Source organism: Symphalangus syndactylus, chromosome 4 (assembly GCF_028878055.3).
Source record: "Symphalangus syndactylus isolate Jambi chromosome 4, NHGRI_mSymSyn1-v2.1_pri, whole genome shotgun sequence".
In the NCBI taxonomy this organism is placed as follows: Eukaryota; Metazoa; Chordata; class Mammalia; order Primates; family Hylobatidae; genus Symphalangus; species Symphalangus syndactylus.
Window position 1 is genome coordinate 55,095,990 of NC_072426.2, and position 22,633 is coordinate 55,118,622.

Sequence of the window (22,633 nt, forward strand, 5' to 3'; positions counted from 1 at the left end):
GACTGAAAATACAGGAAATGTAAACCAGCAGTGCATTAGAAGTTTGCTCTGTACACCTATAAAAAATGGAAAGAAGAATAAAGTTATAGGTAAAGCCTTTCCTTTAACCTATACTCTAAACTTATTTTTAAAAATGTATTCCTAGCTATACTTCTTTCTTTCAAATGTAAAGAATAAAATGTTTTTAAAAAGATAAAAATTGGAATGATAGAATAACCAAAATAATTGATAAATACCAACAGACATTTGTTAAATATCTTATAAACTATGGTGCACTTTTGTAATTATTATCCTATTTCAGCAGAATTTTTTAAAAATGATTGATGATGTATTGAATTTAGTAGACTGTATAAGAGATATTAAGTAGATAATGTGTATTGTTTTAGAGTCTTATTTCCTGGATGTTGACTTTTTTTAAGAATGTAGTTTAGATTATAGGTTATATTTATTTATTCATTTAATATTTATTGAGCACTCCACTGTTCTTGGCAGTTGGGATAAATTGATGAACAAAGCAGAAATTCCTGCCCTCAGGAGCTTATGTTCTTAACATGATTATAGAAAAACCTCTACTTCAGGAATGATGGAAGAATGCATTCTCAGAAAAATTGAATGATGTTTCCTTTTATTGACATATTTGTTTCCTGGTATTGCAGTTATGTAAAGGTTAAGTAGGATTTTATATGCCAATCATCCATGGTTGATGTAGTGAAAAAGGTCTGGACTGTTAACATTCTCCTAGGAACTTGGAAGTAAAGAAAATATGATAACTTTTTAAAGGTTAAATTTAGAATTAAAACCCTAATGGAGCAACATTTAGATATATAAATATAACTTTAAAAGTCTGAATACTTTTCCAGTTGCAAGATTTGACTGTAATTTTATTGAATGAGAGTTTTAGTCAGAAAGAAGGGGCAGAAGGTATCAGTAATGAAAATAGAAAAAGAAAAGACAGATATTAAAAGTGACTGTCCAAGTTCTGTGCAAGAGTAAAGTAACATTTGTCCCTAACACAGAGACGGATGTAGAGAGTTGTATCAGTGTGCATCGAGTATTCTGACCATATGGTGAGCCTTCACTAGGTGCAATGGATGCATCAGATTATAGCCAGTAATATCTTTCCAATTCCCAGTCCCTCTGCCTAGAATGCATGCTTATTGTCAAAGGAATACATCAGCTTAGCACAATTCAACATTCTCTGACTCTAATTTCCCTTGTTCTGATTCCAGTCCCACCAATCCAACTTGTACTGATTACTTTCTTTTCCAGTGTAGGTTAGCTTATGGGAAGAGAATGCATTATTCATGTCCTCTCAAATATACTGGTTGCCCTGAAAGTTGTTTCTTACTGTATGAACTGGACTTGAGGCAATGGGCTGGAGCTGCAGGTGCTTATACTTCTGTTTCTGGGACAGATCTGTTTCTTTTTGAACATTGATACTATTCTGGTTTTATAAATCAGTCTTGTCAACTTAGTTACTGTGACTCCACCCCAGCAGTCTTCAGTATGCTAATCTAGTGCCTAAGCTACAAGGTTGAGGGTCAGCTCCTGACCCTGGTGAATTGTGCATTAAAGCCGCTTAGAAACCAGCGTGCCAACCCCCTGCTGGGCTGTTGAGTCAACTCTTCTACAGTTCTCAGAGAAAAAAGTGGAGGCTAATGAATCTGTGAGATCTTTTTTAAAGATTGTCACTGATCAGATCTCTAACATGAGCAATAAAAGAAAACTGCCAAGGGTGCCTTACAATATGATACCAAGTAAATGTTATAAAATTTTATTTCTTAGGGAGTTCAAGGGGAAAACTATATTATAAATGTTATGCTGTTTAAAATGCTTTTTTATAAGTATAAAGATTTACTGCAAGCTGTCTTTGGCCTTTGAAAATGTGAAATTAAATTCCAGAAGGAATGTATTATTTACTAGTAAGTTGTCATAGGAAGGAAGGCAGAGTGGCAGCTTGCCCCATCAAGTCACATCTTCACTTTTCCCCAGCAACATTTCTTTGGAATAGTAACTGGGAATGGGGAGTGGCTGGAGGAAGTTAGGCATCAGGCCCCTTTGTCACTTTATGTGAAAGTAAATAAGAGCGAGTTAGACGACATGGAAAGAGCGCTGGACTGGGGGTCGGACTCATAGCATTGTGTTAGCGCCACTCATCTTCAACCACACTTATGGGCACATTACTCACCTCTGTGGAGTTGAACTTAATAACTTTTCAGATCTGTTCAAAATTCACATTCTGTGATCCTGTCACTGTGTCAGACAAGTAAGCAAAAAAATAAAAAATGAAACAATCAGACTTCTCTTGGCATGTATTTTGTATCACCCTACTTGATGACAGAGCCAAAAGTAGGCAAATGTAGATTTTGGAGAGAAAAATTCTTTGTACATAAAAAGAAAGGAGAAAGAAATGATTTCTCTAGTCAGGTTTTGTGTGGGGTGAAGGGAGGTTCTCAAGTAGATCCCAAATATAAGGGGGAAAATTTCCAGTGTTCCTGCTGCTTTACAAGGGTGACAAAACTAAGAATTTGATTTCTGGACTATACTTATGTACCTACAGTTGTAGCATGGAAAATGTCATGGTGTGGATAATTTGTCTTACATGTCATAGACCAGATTCCACTATTATGTAATTCTAATAGAGAATCCCTATAGAGTTACGTGCAGAAAGACAGACGGACACATGTGTTTTTTGTAATCTTCTTCCTTCCTCTCATTTTTTCCATTACTGACATTTAGATGGAATTATAGACATTACACCAGTATGGGGCCTGCTGTCTCATCACATTTATTCCCTGAGGTATTGTTTCCTATCAAATGTTTTCTTAGTGCTCTGGCTAATACACAAGTGTTTCCACTACTTTGCTTCCAGTACTTTTAAGGAAATATATTTCTCATTGAACGTTCATTTATTTTAACTAATTGTTTTCCCTGCTTATTATGCTAAATGCCTTTTTCCAATATCATATTTACCAGACATTTTTATGCCTATTTTTTCCATACCAATTTCAGGATAAATTTTGCAGAAATTAGTCCTATTCCCATTGAAAAATTTTTTTAAAAAAAGATACTTAGAACATCTCCACTTTAAATAGCTTGCTTTTTCATCTCCTTGTTAATAAATAAAAGCATAAAAATAAAAATTACAGTGCTGTACCACACATTGTTTGACAGAGAAATATGACAAAGAAATATGTATTTGTCAACTGGTTACTATCTTAATCCTTTCTCATGTACACTGTAAGAAGGTTCTGTTTTTTCCTTCCACAATGAATTTTCTAAGTCTCTTACACTTTCAAACTTGTTCTGTTAGCCTATTTGAACTGGCTAAACACCTACATCATTCCGATGCTCCAAATGGCACCTCATTTTAGTTCCTTTCTATCAATAAAATTTGGGAGACCTGCATGCCTGCAGAGATTTTTTGAGTAGGGCTTAATAAATTTTTGAATCATTGATTGTCACTACCACATCATCTTATCTTACTCTGTTAATTTATTTTGGCTTTATTTAATAAGTTGCTCAGGGGTGGACCTTTAAATAGGTGAATACGTGGAGAGATAACCTGCTCATCTGTGTGTTGCAGTAGAATTCCAAGGCATAAATAAGTATTCTAATGTTATATCAGCTTAAGTTTGACTACTACTTCATTTTACTTTTCATATTAGATTTTATCACTTGGCAATATCACTATTCATTTGTTTATAATTGTACATTGTCTTCCATGGTATACATTGCTTGTATTACTTAAAGTATCCAGGTTATTTCCCAATTAGAGAATTGTAAATTATGCTTAGTTATAATAAGCACAAGGAAATAAGACTGTAGGGTGTAAGGGCAGTAATAGGTGGAAGAAAACTAGAAAAAAATAGAATTAAGATATTATAGTTTAGAATTACAGAAGTGAAGATCTACATAATAAAAACAATGTAAGGATTACAGATTTAATAATTGACTGAAGAAAGACAAAAATAAGGAAAATTTTTTAGTAGCACTAGAAAACAGAGAAGTAGTCTTTAGTGGATCAGAAACACTAAGGAATTCCTGGAACCTGTGAAGTATACGTCATTTATAAAGACACATTTTATACAACATGGGCAAAAATTGAATAAGGATAACAATATTTCTATCCAACAAAGTAGAATATACGGTAAAACGTAATGTAAAGAATCACCTTTCATTGAGTAAAATTAAAACTCACAGAGGAAAATGTAATTGCCGTGAATGCTAATAAACTAAATAGCATCATTGACATACAAAAACTAAAGCTGTTAAAAATACACGGAGAAATGGACAAAATGATCATCACAGTGGGCCTGAAATATACTTGTCAGTGTTAAAATATAGGAAAAAATAAAGAAACATTAGAATTGATAAAAATTAAGTGGATTTAATTGACATATATAGCTTTACTTTCATGTTTCAGAATTTAAAAATATAAATTATTCTCAAATATATGTCAGAAATCAAATATTGATGATATGCAACACAAAGTCAGTCGTTTCTGAAAAGCAGAATTGTTGGCCACTTTCATAGATCACAGTGCATTAAAACTGTTAATATATAATAAAAAGATAAATTGCAAGGAAAATACTCACTTAGAACCTGAAAAGCATTCTCCTAAATGACAAAGAAGAAATCAAAAGTCATAATTAAATTACAGCATTTTAGAAAAGTAATTGTTCTATCAACATAACGTAAAAACTGAAGGTACATTGTCAAAGCTATACTCAGAGGAAATTATGTAGCTTTAAATATTTTATTATTATTAAGAAATAATGAAAACATTTTAACTAAGCATTCAACCGTTGAAATTAGAAAAACAGCACCTTTCTCTTTCTCACTCTGCTGCCTTCCCCAAATAAATATATACATGAGAAGAAAGAAAGTAGAAGAAAAAATTGAAAAAACAAACTTATGAAATGAGAAGAAATAAACAAGAGATAGTGGGCAAACACAATAATAATAGACAAACCTCCAACAGATAATGAGGATATTAAGAGAGAAACGCAAATAGTAATGAGAGAGGGAATGTAACTACAGATACCAAAGACATTTTAAAAGATACTTGATATTACAGTGTAGCAAATAGGGCTTAACATTTGGAGAAATGGAGAATTTCTATAAAAATTGGTAATAACCAATACTAACTCAAGAAGATTTTAGAATTGTTCATGGGAGTAACTGAGAAAGAATTTGTTATTAAAAAAAAAAAACAAACTATTGCCCAAGGAAATTCTAACCAAAGCAATCAGAAGGGAGGCAATGTTGAAATAAGATGAGACACAGAAAAAAAGGAGGCAAAATAAAATAACTTACAAATTATATTAGTGTTAAATGGAAAACCCAAAAAGAATTAGCTGAAAGTACCTGTCTAGTAAGAGTTTTATAAGAAGCCTAATTATCAAATTATTAAAGAGAAATAACTTTAATATATGCCAAGACAAATTTGTTAGAAAACAATGGAAAAAAAAACCCATTTACTATAGTAACAAAGAATAAACTTGGCCAGAAATATATGCCATCTATATGAGGAAAGCTACAAAATTCTGAGTGACTTAAAAATCATTAAGAAGTGAATACATTTCTGAAATGATTGAAATCTAGTTTACGAGATATCAAGTCTCCCCAGATTAGATTTGCATCAATTTTATTATGTATCCTTGTGAGATTTGGGTGGGGGTGGGGAGGTTGTTCCTGATCAACATTTACAAACATTGATAATACTTACAACTAGAGGTGTAAAAAAGAATCATAGCTGATGGTTATTGCCCTTTCAGAAATTAAATTTAGATTTAATTCAGAAATTAAAATGATATACAAGTAAAATAATTAAAAGTATGGTATAGGTGCTAAAAGACATGCCAAGATTGATGAAACAGAACAGAAAGTCTAAATGTAGACCCATAATCTGGCATATATAATTGTATTATTGTATATAACAGAGTAGGGTATATTTCATTATTTTTAAGTAAGATACTTTTGAATGAAATACAACATTTTATGTATCTCCAAGAAAGTAAAATATGATTTCAATTTACTCTGTCAAGCTATTGATCATAACATGCATACTGATTTCAAAAATATTAAAATGTGGAAAAAGTAAGTAATAGTTGAAACAAACATGAATTTAGTATATGGTGACAATTCAGATCATCAGAGAATGGATAACTATTCAGATGTTATAAGACTCCAATAGCAGTTAGGGGAAAAATTAAGTTGGATTATAAGATTAAATGTAATACATCTATAAAAGTACTAGGGAAAATATAGGTTTATATATAATAATAAAATGAGGAAGCCTCTTTTAAAAGCAAGGCACTATAGTTGAATATCGTAAGGATAATTATTTTGGCTCCTTAAAAAATTAAATCTTTTATACAGCAAAAGCCTCTCTAAATTAAGATGATTGACAAATGAAAAGTGCAAAAACAAAAGTATTTGCAAGATAGATGATAAAGGTTCGTTTTACATTTTAATAAGGCAGGATGCTAATTTTGGAGTCCATGTTATGTGGCAAAGAGGACATAAGACTGCAAGCAGGGTATAAGCATTTACCCCCTGTTCTGCCAAAGAGCCAGGAGGAAGACTGTGGTTGGTAACAACATCGGATCCCTGGAATTATGGAAAAGAAAATATAACTGTTTAATTTTAGAAGCCATCTAGTCCCTTCAGCATAATTTCCAGAGGTGCCTTCAATGCTAACCAACTCTCAGACCTACTATAATGACCACATTCTGAGTACTTCATGAACTCTATAATAATATTACGTAACACTGATAGTTTGCTGTCTAACTTCACTACTTCTTGGTTTTCTCCAATATGTTTTTGAATGTTGTTTTATTTTATGATTGCACTTATTAATGAGTTTTTGCTGAATGGTTCTCTTTTATTTTTAGTTTTGCATTAAACATTTCATTTTTAAATGTAAATGATTTGACTTTGTATAGTTTATGAGTAATGTGGCATCTCAAATTTCAGTTTTAAATTTCATTATTGTACTCCTTACTCTTTCAGATCTTTAAGGAAGAAGTTGTGAACACTCTTATCTGTAAATGTGCCCTAGTTTTTAGTTTTCTTTTTTTTTTTTTTTTTTTTTTTTTTTTTTTTGAGATGGAGTCTGGCTCTGTCGGCCAGGCTGGAGTGCAGTGGTGCGATCTCTGCTCACTGCAGGCTCCGCCCCTCAGGGTTCACGCCATTCTCCTGCTTCAGCCTCCCCAGTAGCTGGGACCACAGGCGCCCACCACCTCGCCCGGCTAATTTTTTGTATTTTTAGTAGAGACGGGGTTTCACCGTGTTAGCCAGGATGGTCTCGATCTCCTGACCTCGTGATCCGCCCGCCTCAGCCTCCCAAAGTGCTAGGATTGCAGGCGTGAGCCGGTTTTTAGTTTTCTTAAACAGGGAACCCCATTTGTTATAAGCCCTCTTTTTCTTGATAACTTTTTGTTTTAACATGGGTATTTTTGCTTGATAGAATTAAACTTTCCAAAGAGTGTAAAGAGATCAATGGGATTATCATGAATGCTATTTAAATATGGCTGTTCATTTCACTTTGAAAAGAGAATTAATTTATATGCCTAGATGGATGATTTGTCTTCAGTACCCGTTTTTGTTGTTGTTGTTGTTTTCCCCAGAGCTTAACTCTGTGTCTATGGATCTATATCTATAATGGTAGATCATAACATGGATATACTTCAGATGTTCTGCTCTGAGCTGTATTTGTTATAGCAGAACCTTGATATTTCTACACATAACATTCCATTTAAAGGACTTGCGGGCAATTCCAAAGGTATAATTTAATGACTCTTAATATATTCATTCAGTGAATTTTGACCAAGGCATAGATTTGAACTGCTGCATTGGAGAGATACTTAGCTAGGTCATAAGCCTCGCAGATTGCCTGCTATTCACATCTCAACCCCTCTGTGTTGTACTTTTCTTGCTATACGTGTAGTAATTCTTAAGAAGTAATTTTTAAAATCTTGTTTATGAAAAAGGCTATCAAGTAGGAGAAAACTTTAGTAAAACTGAAAGGCAATTCCATTGTGATGTGAGGATAAGGGCATGAAACGTGACTCTCAAGAAAATATGATTTGGGAGACAGAAGCCTGTATAAACAGTTCCATATTTATATTTTGGGGATCCACAAAGGTTGAAGGACATAACCCTTGGTTTGTTTTTTGCTTTTTGTTGTTCTTGTTTTTTGCCACACACAGGATATATACATTTAAGATAATGAATGCTGATTGCCATTTAGTATATGGCTTTTACTTGCAGTGCCCAAATTCATTATATCTTGTTTAAAGTTTCCCTCGACTATGGAATAATTGATAAAGTAACTTCTGCAGCACTAATGCAAATAGATAAGCATGTAGATGTCTTTACTGTTTAAAGTAGATAAACAAACAAAAAGAGCAAAAAGGAGAGTCCAGATCATTTATAGGATGAAAAGTAAAGAAAGTGAACATTGATGGTGGTAAAGGGGCTTAATGTGCAACCGTCTTCCAGACTCTATGAAATCCTTTTGTGTTCTAGGAAAAATAAAGAATAGACTATTATAGTCTTCATGGGAAACTAGTTACAGTCAGAGCTGCAATTCTGCATTCTTTCATTAATTCGGAAAACATTTTTTTAGTTCCTACTATATGCTAGGCGTTTTGCCAGCTGAAGAAGTGGAGCTGAAAAAAATAAATAAAACTCTAAGCCTGAGATAGTGACAGTCTAGAAAGAGAGATAGAAATAAAATTTACCATGATACACCAACTGGTCATGTTAAGGGAATAGAAAAATGCCTGCCTCACCTGTAAGTTAGAGGCCTCCTGGAGCTCATTGTGAAGGAGGTATAGGGATCAACTGGTGAGGCAGGAGGGAAGGCAATGGGGAGCAGTGCAGACCTGTGGAAAAGCATGAGCAAAGGTGTGGGCAAAGCAAGATGCAACCAGGGCACTGATAGCAATGATCTGACAGGTAATATGGCAGTTGAGAGTGGCCCTTGTGGCAGGCTGAGCTGGGGATTGAATTTTAGACCCACGCATACCAGCTAAGTGGCTTTGAGCAAATGGTAACTTTCTGAGATTCAGTTTCCTCATCTGTAAAATGAGGATGGTCACATCTACCTCACAGAATAAATTGTGAGGACTGGAGATCATGTGTCTACCAAAGTATTTAGCACAATGCCTATCCCACAGTGGGCACATGGTAGAAGTCTGTTATTATATACTCAGAGACAGAAGTGATAAGGACTTTAACAACACTGTTTACACAGAGGTAGGCTGGGTCAAAGTGACCTCTGTGAGGTCACTCCTCACAGAGACCACTAGGCTCAGAAACTCATAGAACAACCAGTTCAGTAAAGATTTATCCTAATGTTGATGTAATCTTCCATTTTTATTGACTACGTGTTTAACTTTTATTTCTAAGTAGTCATTTTTATTTGCATAATTATTTGCAGAATCAAAAGTTTTCTGCAAATTTGATTCTGTTGGATACAGAGGTGTAGATTTGAAATTTGAGACTGCTTATGTCAGTTGCCTCCTTTCTGCATTCTATTTTGTATGTAACTGTGTGTGTGTTTGTGTGTGTGTGTGTGTGTGTGTGTGTGTGTGTGTAACTTCTGGTTTCTCAGTAAGGAAAGGAGATCTGTTTGACCCAAAATTCTGATGTGCATCAAAATTGTTCTCTTGGCAAGTGTACAAAAATCCAATTAGTTTCCAAAGGACAAATTGTCTTTGGGGACTTAACTGATCTAAAATTCGTGACTGAGTCTGGAAGAAAATAGTACTCTAGGATTTTTTGAACGCCAGCAATGTACATTTTGAACTACGTGAAACTAGTTCTCATATAAATTCTGTTTACTTCTCTAGCTTATATTTGTGGGGGTTAATTTGCTTATTTTGACATACCAAGCATTCCTAAGAGAAAAGTATAAGACAGTCTTTGGGTGTGTGTGTTAAAGTCCACAAAAACTATGATAATCAACAATAACATTTGCTCAATTTCGTGGATTGTTATAGGGGTTTGCCAACTTGTTAATAAGATGGAGGAGAATACTGGCAAGGTTAAGCCTTTCAACCGAAATGACGAACAGTTTCTGGAAGCTTTTGTCATCTTTTGTGGCTTGGGGATCCAGAACACACAGATGTATGAAGCAGTGGAGAGAGCCATGGCCAAGCAAATGGTCACATTGGAGGTGGGTGAAGTTTAGGGACCTCTCACACCGTACGGCCAAATCCTCAGCTTTTACCTTTCCCTCATAATCACTCATGGTGTGCGTGTGTTCTGTCATTGTGTCCTCACCAAAATTATGTGATTTAGATGATGAGATCCTTATTATCCTCAACTAAAGAATGAAAGAAACTAAGACTCAGAATATTTAAGAAACTTGTCAAATGTCATATAACCAAACCACAACTCAGGATGTTTATCCCTTTAGGCCTTTGCTTTTTCTGCAGAAAGCAATATTGACTTTAATAATCCATTGACACAGATGACTACTGCCACTTACCTGTCTCTTTCCCATTGCCTGAGCCTCCCCATCTTTCCGTGAGAACAGTTGTGGAAAAAAATTAAAAATAAACAAACAAACAAAAAACAGAAACCCTAGGCACTCTTAAGAGAATTAGAAGTGAGGAAAAGAAAAAATAAAATCAACGAAAAGCAGGAAGAGTATTAACTCCTGGAATCATCTAAGAAACTATTTCAAACTACAAATTTATATGCCCTACTTCTGAAAGTTCTGATTCAGCAAGTCTTGGGTAGAAGCTGGGAATCTGTATGACTACCAAGCTCCCCCAGGTGACTCTGAATGTGCAGGTAGCGAGTGAAGAAACCACTGGCTCCCAGGGACTGACCGAGGAACAGTCTTTCTCACAAAGGACCGGCCGACTCAAACAGGGTCAGTCCTTTCTATATAATGTTTCACTAACTGCCTTGAAATTATTTAATTGATGTAACATGGAGATTTCTTATCTAGTTGAAATTAGAGAAAATCAATGTTTGGGATATAATAACGTTTCCCTCAATCTCTCTTAAGTACATAACTAACCAAAAGAGCTAGAGGGACATATATTATATAAAATTTACCAGATGGTACCCTTTACTTTCTATGCTGAATATATTATACTAATAGGTTTGCTATAGTATTATATAAAAGACTTTGAATTATAAACCAGTGGAAATCTTTCAAATATGTATGTACGCATATACACACAAATATATATTTCAAATATAGTTTCAATTAGGTGCATATACACATGTACATATGTGTACAAATAGCTTTAAATATACATATATACATATATCTGTATATATGTGTTTATATATTATAAAAATATATATAATTTTTAATCTAATTTTTTCAGTTCCATGGTTTTTCATTGAAAAATTGAATCTAAGTCAGCTATCAATTAGAAGTTATTTCTTTTGTTAAATGTTTTATTATGGAAAGCTTCAAACATATACAGAAGTAGAGAGCTTAATAAGCCCTCACGTACTCATCATCCATTCAGTAATTATCAACCCATGGCCATTATCACTCCATCCATTCCCACCGCACTCCTCTGCACTTCCCTTCCCCTCCCACTGGCTTAGTTTGAAGCAATCCCAGACATTGTATTACTTCGTTCAGAATCTCTGAATATTTTCCTGATTGAGACTTACTTCTATCTTTGTAGCTCTCCTTCAGTTAAATATATGGATAATTAGGCTTTTACCTAGTATAAAAAGTTTTTGATTTCAGGTCATATGTGTAGTCATTTCTATGATCGTAGATATGACTTTGAAAAAAATGGTCCTTTCTTTATGAGGCCATTGGACAAAAGCCAAGGGCACAAACCCCTCAGGTCTTCAAAAGACAGTGAATTATTTTGACCTGGAAGTTGTGATCATTCTAATAACAATAAAATAATGATGACAATAAAAATAACTAAATTTATCAGATGTTTCAATTGTATTCTAATGCTTACATGTATTAACAAAGTTAATCCTTATGCCCCATGTGTAAGATGTTATTTTTATCTTTTGTGTGTAATAAAATTTTTTTAACTTAGAATGTATTGTGTCATTTCTTTATTCATGTATCCATGTTGCACTGCACTTGTTAGTATTAGTCTAATTCATGGACACAGTCTTAGCTTTTCTTGGGGAACCACCACTGTAGTCTCAGTAGCAACAGGTTATAGCCATGACCCATCAATTTCACATGTGAAGGAGAGAGCAGCTATGAGTTTCTTGAGGTTTCCTAGTGATTAATGGTTCAAATGGTGAGAAAGACGCAATGTAGTGCAGTATGGTAACAGTTCTAAATCATAAGATAGTACAAATATGTATCATTTGGCTTTAAATTTTTAATTACTTAAAATTTTAAAGACTGGTTCAAGAAATACTGGTTTGGGTTGCTGAATTACTTTACTCACCATTTAAAGTCTGAAAATGAGCTACCTTTTCATCAATGATTTTTAAGCTTTTGGGGTTTTTTTGTAAATCTGTGTTGTCTCTGTCAAAAATGAGCTTTAAAAAAATATGCTTTCAAAGCACGATAGGTATTTTAAATACAACCACTACCTTGGTTTAAAAGAATGTTTAAAAAAAAAATCCCATTGCAGTTTGAGTAACCCTCACATGAAATGCTTGAGACCAGAAGTGTTTTGTATTTTGCATTTTTTTTTCAGATTTTTGGAATATGTGCATTATACTTAATGGTTGAGCAGTCCAAATCCAAAAATCTCAAACTCAAAAATGTTTCAAAATCCAAAACTCTCTGAGCAGCAGCATGACACTCAAAAGGAAATGCTCATTAGAGCATTTTGGATTTCAGATTTTTAGGTTTGGGATGTTCAACCTGTACTTAGAAATGATTGCTTTTGAAAATGGAAATTAGGTTAATAAGCCTGATTTTTTTAACCCTACTAAGTAATGGAACGTGTATAGGTTAGGAATTGAAAGCTGGGTCCTAAATCTCCTTGTCATCTCACGAGGTGTGAGCTTACAGCCAAATCATGAGACTCCCTGAGGCTCAGTGTCCCCAACTGTCAATGGATGGCTTTACAGGCCAGCACTACTCTCTTCTCAGCTCTTGAATTGTAGAAGTGTAAAGGGATCCTTAAATCTGTATGACTGTGTCCCAGGCATCTAGTTTTTCTGTGTGAATTCTAGAATGGTTACAGGCCTCATTTGAGAGCCACTTCTAGACTACTTTCTTTCCAAATATTAACATCAAAATGTCAGATTATGCAAAGATTTTCTCTTTAATTCTGTACACAAGCAAAAATAACTAAAGTCAATATTGTCTTAAAAAAAAACAAAATAAATTTTCTGCCAAGTTTGAGCAAAAGTTATTTCTAGGCTGGCTTATAAATAATGTGTTTGTTATAGCAATAATGTCAGACTGGAAGTTAACAAGAGTTTTCTTTAAACATAGGGAGTATAACTTTTTGTTTTCCAAAACAAGCAATGGAATCTAAATCTGGGTTTTTCACTGTTGAAGAAAACAGCAAACAAGATTTGGCATTCTGAGGAGTCTAATTATCTCTCCAAGAAGATTTAGCAGAATTCCAAGCTTGAAGTTCTAGTCTACATGTGGTAGTTCTCTCCTGTGTAACCTGGACTTCTTTTCCTACCCTGTAGGTTCTGTCGTATCATGCTTCAGCAGCAGAGGAAGAAACAAGAGAGCTACAGTCGCTAGCGGTAATTATCCTCTTTCTTTTTAAAAATTACTAATTACAGACACCCAATTTAACCAAATTTGGTAAATATTTAGATGGATACTTATAAAAATCTTTAATTAACTCTGATTTCTTGCAGGGATGCAAAGTCACTGATAATACAAAGCAAAAGGTATTAAATAACTTATACTGACTGTGTAATACAGTATATGATTCTGATATTGTTTTCCAGTAATTGTTATAATCATTACATCTTTTTGGGGCCAAAATTAAATTTACTTTTCTTTTAGTTCCTGGGGAAATGGGGACCACGAGGTGGTTGCTTGGCTAGGGTAATAACAAAACAATTTATAATTTGTTACTGATACCTACTCTGTATTATCAAGAATTGAGAGTGATTTTAATTTCTGACCATATGGCTTATAAAATGCTGTTTGAAATTGGGGTCAAATAAGGTCAGTTCCTGAATTCTCTTTGCATTATTTAGCATACAATGAGAGAAAAGCACATGGATATGTAAGTAGATGTATGTTGTAGGTCTTGGTTTGGAGTGGCTTGGTTGAGATTAATGAAAATTTGAGGCACTTTAACACCTTACAACCTAGGTTGTCCTCCTGTGTTTAAATGTATTTGCGATGACATAGGTAAGGGCCACGTGAGATGTGACAAGAGTTATGTAAGGAATGAGAAAAGCATGAACAGATCATTGAGATTCTTTTTCTGTCATCCTTATCATAGTTTGCCACATGCTAAACTCTTTGTGCCCTTACCTACATCTTCTCATAACTGCACAACTGTGTTCTCATGTAAACTTCATAACTATGTTATGAAGGCCACACTGAAGCCTGGAGAAGCCCAGTGACTTGCTCGAGGTCACTGCCATGCAGTGAAAGAATGAGGATACAAGTTCACCATCCAGAGCTTGTGCACAGAACACTGTGCTGAGAGAGGAAAGATGATCCAAATATTTTGACCTTGGCAATTCAAAGAATGATGGTGACATTAATTCATAAAAGTGGAAATATTAAGATGAATATTAAGAATCATATGATTCAAGCAACACCCTTCATAGCTGCTCCTCCACTCTCTTTTACACAAAACATTGTAATTTTTGAATAGTCTATATTCATTTCTTCCACCATTTACTTTTACCTTTTGCAGTTTCACTTCCCTGAAACTGCAGGTTTGATTTAGGACAAGATAAGTTTGAGGTGCTGGTTGAACAACCAAGTGAACATCTTCAGCAATCAGAAAAGGCAGGACTCGGGCGATGAGGGGGTGGTGTTTAGAACTAGAGGTGGAGATTTGGGAGTTAACATCCCATGGATGGGGTGCATCAATTGAGAGAGAGTGCAGAGAGGTAGGGAGACTGAGAACAGAACTCCTGTGAATATAGGCTTAGATGGAAGGAACAGGAAAAGAAAACAGCTAGGAAGGTGGAGAAGTGGTAGTTAAACAAGGAGGAAGATTTAGGATAGTGCAGTGCACAGAAGGCAAAATAAAGCAGTTTTAAAAAGGGAGACTCATCAGTGGTAGGAAGGATGAGAAATATGAGGATTGTGAAAAAGCTGCTGTGGATTCGTTGATTAAGTGACTATTGAGAAAGCAGTTTCAGGGAAGTGAAACTGCAAAAGGTAAAAGTAAATGGTGGAAGAAATGATATAGACTATTCAAAAATTGTAATGTTTTGTGTAAAAGAGAGTAGAGGAGCAGATATGAAGGATGTTGCCCAAATCATGTGAAGTTTTCTATTGTTTCGTTAGCTTTTGAATGTGTGAGCTGGCATTGCTCACAAGCAAGAAAGGCAGAATGTTCTTAGACAAAGGCAGAGGCACAGACGTCAGTGAGAGAATAACAATGCAAGACAGTGAAGAGATGAGGGCCTTGAAGAGGGCTAGGCATGAAAAAGCAACATTTCTTTTGCCCAAACAAGAGGATACAGATAATAATAATAGCTACATTTGTTGAGCACTTCCTGTATACTGACTGTGTTTTAAGTTCTTTGTGTAAGTCAACTAACTTTACTGAATCCACAACCTAAACAATCAGTATTGTTAGCATTTTGTAAGAGGGAATTTGTGGCTTAGAGAGTTTCTATTGTGCTTCTCAGGATCTCATTAGGTTGTAAGGAGGGAATGGTGCCAGTACTAAATCCAGGCGTTCTGGATCCAGAGCCCACGCAAGATTGCACAGCAGTGGAGAGAGAGTTAGACAGAACAAAATAAAATGAGGACTTGTAAACATTCTCAGTTAAATCCATGAGTAAGAAACCGAGTCATTTGCCAGTGAAACTGAGTTAACTGCCAAGAACAACAATTCTATGAACTTTAGATACTAATTGCACCTGAAAGGTTAAGGTCCTTTTTGAGTTAACCTCATATGGAATTGTCTGTATTTATTTTGTGTGTTGATGACAGTATTTGAAGTGATGAGCAGTTTTTCAATTATTTACAAAGGTTTACAGGTTTAAAGTATTATTCGCCTCCGGCTTAATTGGCCCATTTGTCTATTCTTCCTAGAATGACGTAGTTTTCAAGCAATATGTTTGGTGATTTGGAAATTATCTACATACTGAAGTTCCTGCAGGTACTGCAGGGTTAAGTTATTTCTAAAATGAAGGCGAGGGTTACACTCTACCATTATATGTATTGTTCTAGGTTAAAAAAAAAGCTAGCAAGTAATTTCTAAAGATGATATTCAAGTTTGTTTTTCACTTTGAAAATAGCAGTCTTTCAGAAAAATATGAAAATTATTTTCTCTCTGTTTATAATTTTAGCAAGAGAAAAATACTTTGGAATAACTGAAAATTGCTATATTGCAGTATTGTTCAAAACCAGCTGTTGTTGCATTTAGAAAATAGATTTCTGGCAGCTGCATTGAGAAATTTAGGGTTACATAGCTTGTAGGTCAAGTAATTCACTTAAATTGGTTGAAATTCAGCAACTGATTTCAGTTCTAGTTTTCTGTCAACCAAATAAAAATGCCTGTACAGCCCTAGCTACACAGGTGTTTGTATCATCCAGCAATCACCAAAATTGCTGTCATTTGTCTGGTTATCTCAATTTAAAACCCAAAATAAATGGAAAAGCTATCAAATATTTTCTTAACTTTTATTTTAACAAATTTATTCTTAAGAGAATTAAATCTACTAAATATTTATGCCTGTGTCCAGAAAAAGTTCTCCAGTTATAACAAAGTAATTAGTGGATAGGAAATTCAGAATCTTTATTTTTTCCACTTCTGTTGCTTGAGTGTTGTATCCCATTATAAATCTAACCTTCTCTTGGCTTAAAATTGGGTGTAGCATAAATTAGGCATTAAACTGAGCATTTTGCGTATACCTTTTAATGATCCTTAGTTGCAAGTTGCTGAGATAATAATAAAAGAACCCCAGCTGGCCTGTTATGGTTATTAGAAAGTTAATTAATTATCAGAATATAATAAGTGCTTATTTATTATCTGAAAAACTAGGAAGTAAATATTTGAGTCATTGATTGACTGACAGCCTTTTTTGCCTTCTGTAGGAGATCGGTCAGGGTGGCAGGAAAAACTGTAGAAAGATGCAAACCTTCTTGGAAGGCTGGGAGGTTTTACAAAAGCTTCAGAAAAGGATTTGGCTGAAGGCAGCCAGATTCTCTTATCTGGTGCCTAAAAGCTTAGGTTAGATAAAAGGGGGGTGGGGGGCGACCATGTTAATTACCCACAAGTGTGTTGACTCAAGGCCTCTGTCATTAAATCTGTACTAAATAAATGCCTGCAGCCCCAGCTTGTCAGGGCTGCAGCAGCTACAACTCCTTCTGTGGGTTACCTGGTCCCCTAGCCTGCTCTTTCATTGCATATCTGTGTCAGAGTGCATTTTCTCATCCGTCACTCTGTCAGGGTCTGTGGGTCAGACCCGGCAGCCTTCCTTTCTTGTTAGAACAGTAAAATATATACTAGGGTTTGGTTTTATAAAATAGCTTCTCATTTTTGTCACAGAGTCAGTGCTGTTTCAGTTCAGTCCTTATAGCTTAGCTGACCATTTAGGTAGGATTTCTTAGGCCAGAATTTTCCTCATCTTGACCTTAACCTTTCAGAGCCAAAAACTTCCCATGACCCTGTCTTGATCACGCATGTGTGTGATTGCTGCAGGTGACAGCAGTAAGGGGCGGAGCCAGGTACCTCACCCAAATCTCTGATGCCTAAGTCAGTGTTATGGCACTGATCAAGTTCCTTATGTCAAGATGACCATCATATTCCTTCACTTTTTGAAAACTGTATGGATGGCCAGATTATAAATGGAAAAATTTTGAGCAGATAATTTAACAAAGAAATATTGGCCCTACTATCTTGATAACCACTATCACTGAACTGTAATTACCTATGGCATCCAGTAAGGCAGTGGTACCCAACCTTTTTGGCACCAGGGACTGATTTTGTGGAAGGCAATTTTTCCAGGGGTTGGCTGGGGGGTTGCGCAGAATGGAGACATAGTGGGTATGGGAATAGTTTCGGGATGAAACTGTTTCACCTCAGATCATCAGGCATTGGATTCTCATAAGGAGCATGCAACCGAGATCACTCGCATGTACAGTTCTTATGCTCCTATGAGAATCTAATGCTGTCACTGATCTGACAGGAGGCGGAGCTCAGGCAGTAATTCTCACTCCCACTGCTCACCACCTCCTGCTATGTGGCCTGGTTCCTAACCAGCCACAGTCGGGTACCAGTCCACAACTCAGTGGTTGGGAAGCCCCAAGGCATCATCTTCCTCAAACAGTCCTAAAAATCCTCTGAAACAATACTTTGGACTTTCTGTACACCATTGATTGAGACATTGATTTTTGTAGACCTATGTAACATTAACTGGGCTACGTGTTTTTCACATTGGCAAGACTTACTAGATTTTCTGTTTAATTCTTCCTGCCTTCATGTGACAAGCTAATCTTCTCTGTTTTGATTTGATTTTACTAGTGGGTTACTTCCAATGATAAGCTTAGCTCCAAAGTATGAGGGCACCATTCTTAAGCTGCTTCTTTACTAACTACTGTGTATAGTTCTAAACACCATAGTTTTAGTATCTTTTTTTTATTTGGAACTCAATAACCAAGATGGTAATCAGATCTGTGTATATTATTCCCAATTGCAATCATAAATTTACTCTAAAAGTTTTCTTATAAATGTATGCACATTATATCAGAATCTTAACATTATTACATGCTTTCTGTATGATTTTGAAAAACTATAAGCACATTATAAAACCTTTTATAGTCAGTGCCTCTTTCTTATTGAGATTTAAAGGGATTCACTTATATAATGTTAGAAAAAAAGGAAAAATCATATAACATGTTGCTGCTGTTATTAAAGAAAATATACTAGTCCAGTCCCACTGTGCCTGATTCACTTCTTTACTGTCTGCAAGATTTACTGAGTTTCATACTCATTCCCGTTTTAAAAGTGGTTTTCTTTCTTATCTGTCTTTGGATTCACTTCCCTCTTGGAAAAAGATAAATTCTAAAAGCCTTATAAACTAATTGTGTGGTTTCTTCTTTAAAAACACCTGTCTTGTGCATGTGGAAAGTGGAGAAAAGAGATAATGGTCTTCCATAAGGTGTAATGTAGCAGCTGTCAAGGTGGCTTTATTCAAAGACCTGGAATTAAACTGCTCTCCATTAAGAAGTATCCTGTGAGGTAGGGGTGGTGGTCAGAGCCGATAAGAAGAGCTTAAAACACCTGGCAGGAGATGTCTCCTTATAGCCACTGATATAACCCATCAAATATCTAATAAAAATAATTTTTTTAAAAATGGATTATTGAGATTGAAACCTTTTTACCTGTGGACATTTATATTGAATAAATACCAAGGAGCAATATAACAAAATACCTTTATAAAACACTGAGGCTAATTGGAAGAATTTGACATTTTATGAAAGACCAAGTTCCATCACTGCCGTTCTTTTCACACTACTTTAATAAAAAACTTTCTGAATAAAGAGGCTTTTTTTTTCTTAGCAGTTGGCTATTAGGAATTGTTTCCAGTTTCTGTAATTTTTATTTTGGCTCTTAAGATTTCACGCTTCAGACCTAAGGCAAGCAGAATGCCTTTGATAGCAGTATGACCTTTTTTTGTACAAAGATTACACAATTGAGCAAATTGCGTAGCCATGTAGCCACATTTCTTTATTTTCTGCTGAGGTTACCAGAGACTTTGCTGTAGCCTAAATATAGACCTTTCTCATGAGGCATCCACTAAAAATTAGAAACTTAATAATTTTTAAATGATCATTATATTTACTTTACCCAAGTATATTATTTTCTACAAACACATGCTTTATGGTCTTCAAGGAGACCATACATTTTATAAATGTATTATTTTCTATAAAGTTTCTTCTCTATTGAATAAACAAAAAGGCACTCTCTATACTTGTGTAAAAGGGACACAAGTATGTCCCTTTTGTTGTGTGAATGGCCATTATAATGATAAAAAGTTGAACAAAAGAAGGGCTGTCATTTGTCTTAAGTGAGGCATTGGTAAAGCTCAGGAAAGATTCTCTTTAATGAAAAAAGTAAAATGTGGACTCACATTCTGTATCATTGTGTTGTTAGGGATCACTTAGACAAGCTACTAACATACTTCCTTCTGTTATTCCACTTAAAAAATATGTATTTCATTTATGTATCTATCTTTCCCTTCAGGCTGTTAGTTCTTGGTGATAATAATAATAGCTGTCATTTAGTGATTGCTTAACATGAACTTGGTTTATGTGTTTTGTCGAATTATTGAATCAATGAATGAGTCAATGAATGGATTCTAGAAAACCCAGACTTTTAGAAAGCATATAATCTAGCATGAAGGAAGAAGAAACACAGATCAAGCTCCTTCAATACATTTAATAAGGTTTTGCTTTCTTTTCCCTTAAAATGATTAAGAAACTAGAAATAATTTGAGAGTTGATTAAATACATAAAACAGCCTACAAACTGGTGATAGAGCCAGCCATGTTGAGGGACACTGAGATAACGTTTTCATTGTCAGCTTTCATATTTGTGACTGTAGCAAGATGGAGAGCACTGGGTACTAGAGAGAGAGAGATACCTAGGTTCAAATTCCAGGTATGTGATCTCAGGCAAATATGTGACTTATTTGTGCTTCAGTTTCTTCCTCTGCAAAATTAGGATAATAAAAGAATTTACCTCACAGAATCAGAGCAAATGTGTTCCTGGTACATTTGCTCCATTAAGTATTAGTTATTGCTCATAGTGGCAATAGGTGGGGGAGGGAACGTCAATTTTCAATATCTAGTAGCAATACCATTGAAATCTTTATGTTCCTATGATGTTCCAAGCCTTTTTGCACTAGCCATTCCAATAATAAGCACTCAAAAAATTATACACTCATTTTTTTGGCCAGGCCTCGTGGCTCACGCCTGTAATCCCAACACTTTGGGAGGCCAAGGTGGACAGATCACTTGAGCTCAGGAGTGTGAGACCAGCCTGGCCAACATGGTGAAACCCTGTCTCTACTGAAAATACAAAAATTAGCTAGCGTGGTGGCATGCACCTGTAGTCCCAGCTACTCGGATGCTGAGGCAGGAGAATCGCTTGAACTCGGGAGGTGGAGGTTGCAGTGAGCCAAGATCGTGCCACTGCACTCCAGTCTGGATGACAGAGTGAGACTCCATCTCAAGAAAAAAGAAAAAAAAGAAATTATAAACTCATGTTTAAATTAGCTTAAGTTGAATTAGGTAGGTGGAAAGCTTACTGGGGGAAAATGTGTCATATTTTGTAAACACAAAAAAGTGTAAACCTTGTATTCATAATGTATAACCAGTTCTGTACTTATGGGGAGCAATCTGGAATTCACCATTTTCAGTAACTTCCTACGAAAGAAGCTAAAAATTGGAAAACTTTTTGGTCACTGCTTTCTCATCCTGGGTTTTCAGTGTTGTTGGAAGTGAGAGAATCAAATCTTAATGATTATTAAGACAAGCTGTAACTGATTTTTAAAAATTACAGCAATGGAGTATTTGTTGTGCAGATGAACAAAGAAACTCAATTATCATTAAAATTTTTCAAAAGAAAATAAATTGAATAATTGAACTTTAAGAGAAAAAGGCATGTACCACAACATATTGGTTGTTTCTGCCATAGTATAGTTCATTACTAATATGAATACTATACTATAGCTCTGTGCCAAATTAAATTTATATGAAATAGTTCTGCATAATATGGAGAAACTGATTAGGTACTAGATGATTTAAAAACCCATTTATTTATTCATTCAATATTTAACTCCTATTCTATGCAGGCATTATATTAGGTGCTCCAAATATAACAATGAATAAAGTCATATATAAGATAATTATACAATTTGTATAATTACAATTAGGAAAAAGAGGTAGGACTGTAAAGTATAAAACATTGTGAAATTACAAAGAAACCTGTTCTAGAGTGAATGGTCTGAGATACATGTCATTATCCAGATCTTTTCCTATGTCTCAATTCCATTTCTTGGTGCTCCACTCCTTCCTAATCAGTGCTTTAGCTTTCACATAGGAGATGTGGCAAGTCTGTGATTTCAACCTACACTGTAATTCACCAACCTGTAGGATAAGACTACACTTGGGTTTTGGCTCATCAGTGCTACAAGAAATAGGCTGTTTTAGGAAAGCCATAAAACTTCCCTATTTTTCAGACCATTATTTGAGCCAAAAATTTTAAGCCCAGAGCCCTTCATTTTCTTTCTTTAATCTCTCTGACATGGCAAGAAGCAGCCAACGCACTTACAGTTTCTGCCCATCACACTGTGATATGACAGTCACCACTGGGTCTACAAAAAGGCATTTTGTTCTAAACTGTTCACTTAAAATGACTGTTAACTACTATTTACTACCAATAACCTATCCCTAATGCAGTGGTTCTCAAATTTCAGCATTCATCAGAATCACCTGGAAGGTTTTTATAATACAGATTGCTGAGCCCCACTCCCAAGGT

The 22,633-nt window shown here is 35.1% G+C and overlaps 1 protein-coding gene and 1 long non-coding RNA gene across 3 annotated transcripts in view; one reads left to right on the top strand and one right to left on the bottom strand.

Annotated features, from left to right (window-relative positions):
* The window catches only part of PDE5A (phosphodiesterase 5A), a 132,924-nt gene that overhangs the window by 77,634 nt on the left and 32,657 nt on the right, over positions 1 to 22,633 (top strand). For both annotated transcript variants that reach the window (XM_055274713.2, XM_055274714.2), the window contains exons 9-11: positions 2 to 89; positions 10,014 to 10,189; positions 13,624 to 13,683. In XM_055274713.2, coding sequence (XP_055130688.1) covers positions 2 to 89; positions 10,014 to 10,189; positions 13,624 to 13,683 — 324 coding nt within the window. The remainder of the gene's footprint in view (position 1; positions 90 to 10,013; positions 10,190 to 13,623; positions 13,684 to 22,633) is intronic.
* Positions 279 to 22,633, bottom strand: part of LOC129480682 (uncharacterized) — a 65,210-nt gene continuing 42,855 nt past the window's right edge. The window contains exon 10 of the long non-coding RNA XR_010120494.1: positions 279 to 8,894. This is a non-coding gene — a long non-coding RNA (uncharacterized lncRNA). The remainder of the gene's footprint in view (positions 8,895 to 22,633) is intronic.